The 12,889-nt window shown below is 44.4% G+C and overlaps 1 protein-coding gene across 3 annotated transcripts in view; it reads left to right on the top strand.

Moving 5' to 3' along the window:
• The window catches only part of LOC117525989 (serum response factor-like), a 74,839-nt gene that overhangs the window by 4,134 nt on the left and 57,816 nt on the right, over positions 1–12,889 (top strand). For all 3 annotated transcript variants that reach the window (XM_034187976.1, XM_034187975.1, XM_034187974.1), the window contains exons 2-3: positions 9,314–9,583; positions 12,343–12,565. In XM_034187976.1, coding sequence (XP_034043867.1) covers positions 9,314–9,583; positions 12,343–12,565 — 493 coding nt within the window. The remainder of the gene's footprint in view (positions 1–9,313; positions 9,584–12,342; positions 12,566–12,889) is intronic.

Raw genomic sequence — 12,889 nt, 5'->3', positions numbered from 1 at the left:
GGAAATAATAATAATAATTTATTAATTTATATACCGCCAAATCACGAGTAATCTCTTCAAGGCACTTCACAAACATTTAAAAGCAGAATAAAATGAAATAAGATTAAAACACAATTTAAAAAATTTAACCATAAAAAGGTAAAAGAAATAAAATAAATAAAACGAATAAAAAAGACACACAATCATATAAAATACTAATGATAAAACAGGGAGAACAAATGTGTCTTCAGCCTAGCTTTAAAAGTCTCTACAGAGTCCGACTGTCGTATCAGCGCAGGCAGATCATTCCACAGAGCTGGGGCGTGGTGATAAAAAGCTCTGTAACCCACTGACTTTTTCTTCACCCTCGGGACGCACAATAGTCCTGCACCCTGTGAACGCAGAACCCTAGCCGGCACATAGGACTCAACCAGGCCGGCCAGATAGGACAGTGCCAGTCCGTGAACAATTTTATAGGCCAATAGTAATACTTTAAAATCCGATCTCAGAGAGACCGGAAGCCAGAGAAGGGATGCCAGAACCGGCGTAATATGGTCAAACCCTCTGCTTCGTGTCAGAAGTCTGGCAGCAGCATTTTGAACCAGTTGAAGACCCCTGATGCTGGACTGTGGTAAACCAGAAAACAAAGCATTACAATAGTCCAATCTAGAAGAAACAAAAGCATGAATCAGAGTCTCAGCATCAGCCATAGACAGGATGGGACGAATCTTTGCTATATTTCTTAGATGAAAGAAAGCAGTCCTCGTAATGTCCCTAATGTGGAGGTCAAAGGACAACGTAGGATCAAAAATTACCCCAAGGTTCCTCACTTTGTCAGTATGGTGTATAACACATGAACCTAGGCTAAGCGCTAGCTGATCAAATTGATGCCGATGTCTTGCTGGACCAAGAACCATCATTTCAGTCTTATCAGAGTTCAAAAGTAGAAAGTTGTTAGACATCCAACTTCTCACTGCTGCGAGACAGTCCTGTAAAGATTTTATGTGGACAGGATTTCCAGCAGCTATCGGCATATACAACTGACTGTCATCAGCATAGCAATGAAAAGCAACCCCAAAACGCCGCAAAATGTTCCCAAGGGGTGCCATATACAGGGAAAAAAGCAGGGGACCCAGAATGGATCCCTGCGGAACCCCGAACTTCATGCCCCTAAAATCAGAGGTAGTGTCGTTGCACAAATCACAGTGGGAACAACCAGACAGATAAGACATCAACCACGCAAGAGCAGTTCCAGTAATCCCGAAACAGTTTTCTAGCCTATCAAGTAGAATATGATGATCAGCGGTGTCAAACGCAGCACTGAGATCCAGCAAAACCAATACTGTAGTAGTATCCGAGTCCATTGCTCGCAGAAGATCATTAACTACTTTAATAAGTGCTGTTTCTGTGGAGTGATGTTTTCTAAAAGCAGACTGCAGTGGCTCAAAAAGGTCATTCTCAGTAAGATAGTCCACAAGCTGCCGTGATGTCGGCCTATAATTTTTCAATACACCAGGATCAAGATTAGATTTCTTGAGTAGTGGTTTAACCACTGCAGATTTAAAACAATTTGGAACAGATCCAGAGTTTAGAGAAAGATTAACAATTTCCAGCACAGTCGGCCCAAGAATGGGCCAAAGATCCTTAAACAATTTTGTTGGTATAGGATCAAATAAACAAGTTGTGCTTTTAGTAGACATCACGAGTTTCGTCAGCACACCTAGTGAGATACTATCAAATTCCGTGAATCTAGGTAGCACCTCAGTGGTAGTCCCCCGCTCAGTAGCTGGATACAATGACTGGACCAAAGTATGCTGAGATGTGCTCAACCTAATATCTTCTATTTTCTTTTCGAAATAGTCCAGAAAGTCCTGTGCTGAAAAAGGAGAACGACCAACAGGTGGCTGTCCATGAATAAGAAATGCCACCGTATCAAACAAAAACTTTGAGTTATGCTTGTTTTTGTTGATCAATTCAGAGTAATAGGTCTGCTTCGTAGCCAATAAAGCATGCTTATAATCTAAAATAGCTTCACGCCACGCAATGTGGAACACCTCATGTTTGGAACTACGCCATTTCCGTTCCAGCCCTCTAGCCTTCTGCCTAAGTTCATGGAAATAACTATTGAACCAAGGTGTCTGTGCCTTGGGAAGGCATGGCCTTAATAGAGGAGGCGCAATCTTATCAAGTGTGGTTTTTAGCACTAAATTCAGGCTAGACTACAGGCTGGCTATTCACGTAAGACTGTCTTTCATCAAGCTTGAAGTTAAGATTTCTGGTAGTCTCGCTTCGAGTTCAGTCAAAGTTGAAGGTTTAATACGTCGCTGCAATGATAGGCAAGGTTGTTGCTCCACTAAACGCGGCAGCGTAATAGTAAACCTAATAAGCGAGTGGTCAGAGACCACTGATGCAAGAGGCAGGATGTGGATATCTGTGACAGCAAGGCCACGTGCAAGAACCAAATCCAGAGTATTACCAGTGATATGCGTTGAACCATGAAGGAACTGCTGAAATCCTAATGCGTCCATGATTTCCATAAATGATTTACCAAAGGGTTCAGAGGGCTTATTTATGTGAATGTTAAAGTCACCAATAATCAAAATGTTGTCTGCACTAGTTGAAAGACTAGAGATGAACGCGCCAAATTCATCTAAAAAATCAGAATATGGGCCAGGAGGCCTATAGACAGTGACAATATAACATAGCTGATTTCCAGTTTTATGACCCTGACAGTACGTAGCATCATGGGCATAACGGAGAGTCAGATGCTCAAATGAATTATATTTATGACCCCCAAAGTTAATAAAGTAAACCTGGATTTATAAATAAAAGCAACACCCCCGCCTTTCCTCACATCACGTGAAACGTGACTAAAAGTGTACACCGGTGGGCAGGCCTCATTCAGAGGAAGGACAGCTGTGGATTTAAGCCAGGTTTCACATAACCCAATCATGTCCAGGTGATGATCCACAATTAAGTCATTCACCAGCAATGACTTAAGAGACAATGATCTGATGTTAATGAGACCCAAACTAAGGATCTCAGTGGGATCAGCAGATTTTAATGAAGTCATGTGGAAGTTCAGCTCCTCAGCAGCCGGTGACGCAGCGTGTTTCAGCGGCCGGAGGAGCTCAGGTGAAACACAGCGTCTGTGAGCCTGCAGACGACAGTACCGGCGTAAAAACTCCGCAGCCTGGCGAGAGGCAGCAGCAGGAAGCTGCGGCAAAAACAGGCGCAGCTTTAGCGGAGCCGGTCCGGTCATCGGAGAGGACAGTCCAGGAACAACAGGACGAATCCAGCAGCCTCTCGTGCACAGCGCGTGCTCCCATGCCCAAAAATATCGTCCATCCCAGAGGAGGCGAGGATCAGACCCTCTAGTGAAGGCTGCCAGGTAGAACTTAAATTTCACCAATGCAAGAAAACGGGAGCAGGTGCAGCGGGACCTCCGCGAGCACAGATGGCAGAGCAGGGAGGTGCCCTCCCAGCCTGGACCCAGACGACAGCAGCGGCTCATAAAGAGCATTAATGTCCAAGAGAGACTGACGATTATACACAAGCAAGGCAGAGATGTCCCGGCAGAACACACAGAGCAAAAAACAGCTACAAATAACAAAAAACTCGACGAGCGGTAAAAACAGGGCTGACGGCATGCCAAACACACAGGCGCCATCTTGCCATCCAGGGAAATAGCCTGGATTTGGTTCTCGCACATTTTATTATTATTTTTTATTTAACCTTTGGTTCAATGATTACTTACGTGACCTCAAGCATAAGGCTAGAGGTCTAGAACGGAAATGGCGTAATTCAAAATTAGAAGTATTCCACCTTGCTTGGTGACACTATCTTAGACTACGAGGTCTGTTAGAAAAGTATCGGACCTTTTTATTTTTTTTCAAAAACCTGATGGATATGAATCACGTGCTTGCATGAGCCAACCTTGAACCTTTGTGCGCATGTGTGATTTTTTTTTTTTTTTTTTTTTTTTTTTTTTTTTCACGCCTGTCGGTTGAGGCCACCGCTGAGGCCATCTCAGCTGTGAGGCAGAGACTGCTGGAAGATGTGGCTCTACCTGAAAGGACCAAACTCACACCAGACCACATCTGCCAACTCTTGGAGATCTGTCTTAACACCACGTATTTCCTGTTTAGGGGGAATTACTACAGGCAGATCCATGGTTGTGCAATGGGGTCTCCGGTATCCCCCATTGTGGCCAATCTGTACATGGAGCGAGTGGAGAAGACAGCCTTGACGTTGTTCACGGGCATCTCTCCCAGTCACTGGTTCATATATGTCGATGACACGTGGGCTAAAATCAAGCAACAGGAGGTCGAGGACTTTACAGAACACATCAATTCGGTGGACTCCAATATCAAGTTCACACGTGAGGATGCGCTCCGGTCACCCATCAACATGCTGAAATGACCAGCTCATTTTCAAAGTGAATGCTGTGGAGATGTGGGACCATCATGTGATTATCCGAGAAATTGCGGAAGAGGTGGACATGAGCACTTTTTCGGCACATTCCATTGTGAAAGAAGATTTTGCCATGAAAAGAGCGGCGGCGAAATTCATCAGCACGAAGCTGATGGCGCAGCAACAGCGCCTCCATGATGAAGCCTCACAGGACATGCCCTGACATGCTCAGCTCTTGCACCATTCGGAAGATTCAGATGGCTTTCGGTGGCTTTTCAGTCATGTGACTATCCAAGAAACTGTGGACGAGGTGAGCATGTCACAACATGTCCTGTGAGGCTTCATCACGGAGGTGCTGTTGCTGCGCCATCAGCTTCGTGCCGATGAATTTCGCCGCCGCTCTTTTCATGGCAAAATCTTCTTTCACAGTGGAATGTGCCGAAAAAGTGCTGATGTCCACCTCTTCCACAATTTCTCGGATAATCACACGACGGTCCCACATCACCACAGCGTTCACTTTGGAATGATCCGGTTGTTTCAGCGTGTTGATGCCGATCGAAGCGCGGCTCGCTCTCCACCGTTGTGCGAACATCTTTAAACCGGTTGTACCGCTCCTTAATCTGTGTGATGCCCAGAGGATCGTCACCGAAAGCCGTCTGAATAATCTGAATGGTTTCCACCTGGCTGTGGCCCAGTTTCTGGCAAAATTTGATGAAGTCGCGCTGCTCCAGTTGTTTCCGCCATTGTAAAGAAAAAACGACAAGAGACTCCACCCATCCTCACACAAAGGCTGCTTACAAGCAAATGACGCAGCCGACAGGCATGAAAAAAATCACGCATGCGCACGAAGGTTCAAGGTTGGTTCATGCAAGCACACGTGATTCAAATCCATCAGGTTTTTGAAAAAAAGTCTGATACTTTTCTAACAGACCTCGTATAAGCATGCATTACTGGCAACAAAGCGGACCTATTACTCTGATTTGATCAACAAAAACAAGCATAACTCAAAGTTCTTGTTCGACATGGTGACAACACTTATTCATGGACAACCACCTGTAGTTCGCTCTCCTTTTACAGAACAAGATTTCCTGGATTACTTTGAGAAGAAAATAGAAGACATCAGGTTAAACATATCCCAGCATGCCTTAACCCAGCCACTACACCCTGCTATTGAGGTGGGCGCCATTACTGAGGTATTACCTAGATTTACAGAATTTGATAGTATCTCACTAGGCATGCTGACGAAACTCGTAATGTCAACAAAAAGCACAACCTTCTTATTTGATCCTATACCAACAAAATGTTTAAGGACCTGTGGCCCACTCTTGGGCCGACAGTGCTGGAAATTATTAATCTCTCATTAACTTCTGGATCTGTTCCTAAATGTTTCAAATTTGCAGTGATTAAACCATTACTTAAGAAACCTAATCTTGACCATAGTGTATTGAAAAACTATAGGCCGATATCAAAGCTATCATTTTGCTCTAAAATTCTGGAAAAAGTGGTTTCACGTCAGCTCATGGACTATCTTACTGAGAATAATCTCTTTGAGCCACTGCCGTCTGCTTTTAGAAAATATCATTCCACAGATACAGCTCTCATTAAAGTGGTGAATGATCTTCTGCTTGCAATGGATTCAGACACCACTACGGTTGTGGTGCTGTTGGATCTCAGTGCTGCATTTGATACCGTGGATCATCATATTCTACTCGATAGGCGGGAGAATCATTTTGGGATTACTGTGATTGCCCTTGCATGGTTGACGTCATACCTGACCAAGTATTTGTCTTTCTGAGGCTTGATTTTGCTTTTTTCTTTTCTCTCTGTTTGAGGTGCAGCTCCATCCAGAGATGGGTGTGGTGTCTGTTCCAGAAACCGTCCTGTGCACCGGCAACATTTTCTGCATTTTGTGAATTGTTCTGTAATTTATGTCTGTATCATGGCCCAAGCAGAGGGTCAGCCCTTTGAGTCTGGTCTGCTTGAGGTTTCCTCCTCAGAGGGAGTTTTTCTTTACCACTGTTGCTCTGGGGGCTGGTAAGGTTAGACCTTACTTGTGTGAAGCACCTTGAGGCAACTCTGTTGTGATTTGGCGCTATATAAATTGAAAATTGAAAATGACTGACTGTGTGGGCAGCAAGAATGACAGAAACTTTGATTATTTTTCCGGTTGGAGTGTTGATTCCTTGAAAGATTTTCAGTGAAAACGTGGTATTGGTGTCCATAGAAGAAAAACTGAAGCTTATACTGCACACGAACTGAAAATTCAGGCTTTGCCCGACTCGTCAACCATGACCCAGCCAGTGTCTATTCGTAAACATAGACTCAGCTGATCACTGTTTCGCATTGCGGACCTCTATAAATCTTGTGCATTACATTTGTATTTCCAAGAGTGTGAAATAAATTATTCGTGAATCATGGATCTGGTTGGTGAATGGCAGCTGAATGGTGTCTCTAGTAAATAATCATAAAGTAAGTGTCTGGTCCATTGTCTTGCATGTTCTGTGTCATTTATTAGGCTTATAGGCATATGTCCCTGTGATTTAGATCAATGTATAATGAACACAGGTGGGATAAAATGCACTGATTTGTATCACAACAGAGTGGCAACAGATTATGCTGCCCTTTTAAAACATGAGGACGGCAAGTCATTCCCCGACCCAATATCCAAATAACGTTCCGTGCAACAGCGTGGAACATTATTCTTGACCGTGCGTAATGGTTCCTGATAATTCTCCAGCAACATGCGCAAGAGAAGCTCAGCTTCCCCTAAAATGTCAAGAAAAATTAAATCTTCAGATACGTACAGTTTAACATTTCATTGACTACAAATCAGAAACGCCTTTATTGTCATTGTAATTTGCATTGCAACGAGATTTGAGGCAACTCCAAAAAGTTGCCTTCCGTGGTGCGAGTAATTTTTAGTTAAACAAAAGATTGAATAATTTACCGTTAAATTTCAGAGTATATCTACAACTAATATAAACATAAGGTAAGTCAAGCATCAATTCACTTCAATGAGACTGCATAGAACAGTATTTTTTTATTGCCTTGAAATGCGACGTCAGTGGATAAATGCCACGATTTTGTCCCGCCCCAGATGCCCTGTGTCTCTGGGGGTGAATGGAGTTGTGGGCGGGCCTGGACCCTGGACCTCCGCACAATGATTGGACAATCAGTCAAAAGGCTGAATCCCATTTTGATTGACGGCTATTTTGAGATATTGGCATGTGAGAATTACTTTGCACATTTTTGCATATTTATGCATTTTTAAATTTATGCCAAAGTTTTGCGTGCGCTATAAATCTGCGGAAAGACAATAGAAATGGATGAAACTGGTGATTTGGATACCAAGAACATTCACAGAGAAGCAGCCATCAGGTATTGGATTAGACATTATGTGAGATCCAGGTGAGTTACTCTCGGCTTCGTTCTTCAGTAAGTTAGTGTTTAAAGGTCGTTGCATGTTAATTAACGTCCTGGTTCGCAACAACATCAAAATATTCATGATTGTAAGTATATCTGTGCATATGTGGTAAAAAATTAGTGGTTGCTGATGTATTTTATTGATGAAGTTCAAAACCGACGTGTTTTGAACTGTCATGGTTAGGACCGGGTTTGGATGTTAGACCCAAGTGCAGGGAGCAAGCAGTAAGACAGGCAGGGTGAAATAAACAAGAGTTTATTGAGCCAAAATAGGCATGGTGCAGTGGGAAGACATAACAGGATGGACCAAGGGGACTTGACGACGGGACAAATCCCCGCCTGACTGGAAAATCACTAAGGGCCCTTGGGCAAGGCCTTTAATCCCCTATTGCTCCAGGTGTGTAGTGAGCGCCTTGTATGGCAGCACCCTGACATCGGGGTGAATGTGAGGCATAATTGTAAAGCGCTTTGAGCGTCTGATACAGATGGAAAAGCGCTATATAAATGCAGTCCATTTACCATTTTTTTCCTCGGAATTGAGTGAGTCCATATTTTTTTCCTCTGCTTGGTCTAAAAAAGTAACAGTTACTGACTGCCACAATCTTTTTTTCTTGATTTCTTATAGTGTTTCTTAAAGCCAGAAAGTTGCCATTTGAAATGACTTTAGTTTTGTGTCATGTCTGTGATCTGCTTTTTTCTACAAAATTGAACAACTGAATGAACATCCTCCGAGGCCGGTGATTCCATAATTTTTGCCAGGGGTTGTAGTTCATTTAGAGTTCACTTCACTCAGTAGTTCAGATCAAAGTTCAGGATCAAAGTCTGTTCGTTCAGGATTTCAGTTCAGATCAAAGTTCATAAAGTTTCAGTTCTCCATGACACACCCCAAAGGCGTGTATATGTGGCAGACAGATGAAGTCCGATGACCGCTTAGTGCCAAGGCTCAGGATGTGCGCGGAGTGCACTGCAAACTGCAATACAGCCGAGCCAGAATTTACCCTTTAGTGTAACACATACAGATCATCACTTTTACATCCAGTCTTCTTCAGACAAGTCAGGGGATGGATGCAGGAAGATTTCCAAGACACTGATTATGTCTTGGACTTTATTTGCCTCAATTATAAAGAAATACACACGGTATGGCACTCTGTGGTAAATTTGTGGAGCAGACAGTTCTCAAAAACTAAGGGACTGTGCAAGAAGGAGACGAGTGAGGAAAGACACCCAGACAACATTGAGCATATTATAGGCTTCTGTGGGTGTGGCTGGAGAAATTGTGCACAGTGCATGTTTTGCATTTTGCATCACAGCTTCATGTCAAAGTGATATAGAGAAGGATTAAAAAAAAAAACCCGTAAAAGTTCAGCTACAATTTGCCAGATGGATCTAAGCTTTTCTTCTCCCTCTGCTACCTGTCTTCATTTTCTTATTCTTTCTCTTCTGTCTCCTGTCTTATTGCCATTTCTCTGTCCTCTCTTTCTCACTCCCTGTCATGCAGGCGTACGAGCTGTCCACACTGACAGGAACTCAGGTGTTGCTCCTGGTTGCCAGTGAAACGGGTCATGTGTACACATTTGCCACCAGGAAGTTGCAGCCCATGATCACCTCAGAAACAGGGAAGGCTCTGATCCAGACGTGCCTGAACTCTCCAGACTCTCCACCACGCTCTGACCCCTCCACTGATCAAAGGATGAGTGCCACAGGCTTTGAGGAGACTGATCTCACTTACCAGGTGTCTGAAGCTGACGGAGGCTGTGACATCACTAAGGTAACCAAGGCCACCAGTGCAGGTGTTGCTGACGTTTGGCTCAGTGACAAATAAGGGTTAGCAATATGAATATATTTATTCAGCATGTTGCCTGTATATGCCGCTCTGCTACAAGTCATAGTTTGTTCATACATGAAGAATATTTACAGTGTTTAATATAACAGCAAAGATGTCTCCCCATTATTTAATGAGTCAGTACACAACAATGACAGGGACAGATGTTAACAACAAGAGACAAAGAAAAACAACAGTAGTCCTGAAAAGAGGAGGTCCTTTGTCTCCTCACCTGTGACCAGTTAGCCCATGGTGGCCCTGCTAGGCGCTAATGCTCCAGACAACACAGCTTTCAGGATCATTGGCGTACAAAGAACCCTGCACCACAATAAGGTGATGATCCAGGGAGGGGTAGGGTATTTTATTTATTTAATTAGGTATTTATTCACCTGCGACAGACTGGCATCCTGTCCAGGGTGTACCCTGCCTCATGCACTGTGACAGCTGGGATAGGCTTCAGCCCCCTGTGAACCATAATTGGAGTAAGCAGTTGAAGATGAGTGAGTGGGTGAGTATTTATTCACGTTTCAATTCCAATGTTAAATATTCTTGAGAATTAAATGTTCATTGGTCTTTGCAAGGATGTACTTACATTTTATGGTATGCTATGTTATATCAGTGACATAAAATGGTCTTCAGATGATGTTGACCATAATGTCATGATATCATGTATCACAATACATGAGGCAATATATCATCCAGCAAAATTTGTTATAATGAGAAGTCTAGTCCTTGTACAAGGTTCTTAATCTCTAAATTGCTCCCATTGTATAGTTGAATGCCTTGCATGGCAGCACACTGACATCAGGGTGTTTGTGTGAGAATGGATGAATGTGATGCATCATTGTAAAGTGCTTTGAGCTTCTGATATATAAATACAGACCATTTGCATTACGAGGAAACATCAGTTATGACACTGGTGCATGTTCTTCAGCGTGTTGAAGTGCAGGTGTTTCAGAGGTGAGGGCTCCAGCAACTGGACACAACCCAGGACTCACCCATGTTTCACCTGGCTGCAGCAGATGGATGGCTACTTTCAGAAGGTGAAGGTGGTGCCGGTCTTCGACTTGAGTGGTTGCAAGGGAATCGGGGGAGTTTCTGTAGTATTGGATGCTGTGACAAATATTGCGCTCCTTGACTTGACCTAACCTGGATTGCTATGATGTTTTTGGAGAGTAATTCAGTGCTTTATGGTAGCAGCTTAGAATGCTTACATTTGGATATTTAAAAAGGGGGACCAGAGAGTGTGTGCCAATTGCAGGGGCATCACACTACTCAGCCTCCCTGGTAAAGTCTACTCCAGGCTGCTGGAAAGGAGGGTTCGGCCGATAGTCAGATCTCTGATTGAAGAGGAACAATGCAGGTTTGACCAGCTCTTCACTCTCTCAAGGATCCTGGAGGGGGCCTGGGAGTATGCCCATCCAGTCTACTTGTGTTTTGTGGACTTGGGGAAGGCATATGATTGGGTACTCCGGGATATACTGTGGGAGGTGCTGTGGGAGTATGGAGTGAGGGGGTCCCTTCTCAGGGCCATACAATCTCTGTACTCACAAAGCAAGAGCTGTGTTTGGCAGTAAGTCGGACTCATTTCCAGTGGGGGTTGGCCTCCGCCAAGGCTGCGCCTTGTCACCAATCCTGTTTGTGATATTCATGACAGGATATTGAGGCGTAGTTGGGGGAGGAGGTTTTCCAGTTTGGTGGGCTCAGGGTGTCATCGCTGCTTTTTGCAGATGATGTGGTCCTGTTGGCTTCATCAACCGGTGACGTCCGACATTCACTGGATCGGTTTACAGCTGAGTGTGAAGTTGCTGGGATGAGGATCAGCACCTCTAAAGCTGAGGCTATAGTTCCCAGCAGGAAACCCATGGATTGCCTACTCCGGGTAGGGAATGCGGTCTTGCCCCAAGTGAAGGAGTTCAAATACCTCGGGGTCTTGTTCACGAGTGAGGGGACAATGGAGCGTGAGATTGGCCGGAGAATCAGTGCAGGGGCGGTGTTGCATTTGTTCTACCATACTGTTGTGAGGAAAAGGGAGTTGAGCCAAAAGCCGAAGCTCTTGATCTGCTGGTCAGTCTTAGTTCCTACTCCCACCTATGGTCATGAGGGTTGGGTCATGAACCAAAGAACTAGATCACGGGTACAAGTGGCTGAAATGGGCTTCCTCAGGAGGGTGGCTGGTGTCTCCTTTAGAGATAGGGTGAGAAGTTCGGTCATCCGTGGGGAGCTTGGAGTAGAGGTACTGCTCCTTCGTGTTGAAAGGAACCAGCTGAGGTGGTTCGGGCATCTGGTAAGGATGCCCCCTGGGCACCTCCCTAGGGAGGTGTTCCAGGCACGTCCATCTGGGAGGAGACCCCGGGGAAGACCCAGGACAAGGTGGAGAAATGATATTGCCACACTGGCGTGGGAACGCCTTGGGGTTCCCCCAGTCAGAGGTGGTCAATGTGGCCCGAGAAAGGGAAGTTTGGGGTCCCCTGCTGGAGCTGTTGCCCCCATGACCCAATCCCTCGTTAAGCAGTTGAAGATGAGTGAGTGATTGTACATTTGGATATTTGTTTATATTCTGGTTTGAGGGAATCTACAGCAAACTGCGACTGCTTGAAGCACCATCTGTTAGCTGTTAAAGGAATTGTAACTGAAGCTGCTAATTGTTTTTCACCCAGACAGTCCCTGCTTAGTTCCAGCCCTTCCTGTTTGTGTTTGTGCAGGATATGATGAAACCAGCATTCACCATGGCCAATGTACCTGCTGCCACCACGCCACCAATTGCAGCCACCACCTCCTCCTCTTCCTCCTCTTGTACATCCTCAGTGACCATGCAGACCACCACCTCCTCTTGGCAGCCGACATCTGCTGTCTCCTCGACTAATGGCACAGTGCTGAAGACGTCAACTGGTGTTGTGCTTCCTGGAGGATTCACCCTAATGTCAGGTGTGCAGAAGCTCTTGCTCTAATAAAAACAAATTATTATCATTAGCAGTAGAAGTAGTAGTGCTGTTTTCATTTCCTGTAAATGGGCTCATGACCTTTTTTGTCGTTCTTTTTTAGATTTTGAGTATGTATGTGTGTTAGGTTCACTGCAGCTTTTACATCAGTCTGTCAATCATTCAGTCAGTCAAAACCAAACAGGTCAAATGTGACCTTTTGCTCTGGATTAGTGTTATATCATCCTGCTGTTTGTGTGTCTAGTATCTGGGCTTGGGACTGATTTGATCATTAAAAATCTAGTAAAGGACTGTAATAAGAAGTAGATGA

This window comes from Thalassophryne amazonica, chromosome 15, assembly GCF_902500255.1.
Source record: "Thalassophryne amazonica chromosome 15, fThaAma1.1, whole genome shotgun sequence".
Classification (NCBI taxonomy): Eukaryota; Metazoa; Chordata; class Actinopteri; order Batrachoidiformes; family Batrachoididae; genus Thalassophryne; species Thalassophryne amazonica.
Note: the sequence above shows the minus strand (reverse complement) of the source record. Positions and strands in the feature narration are given on the sequence as shown.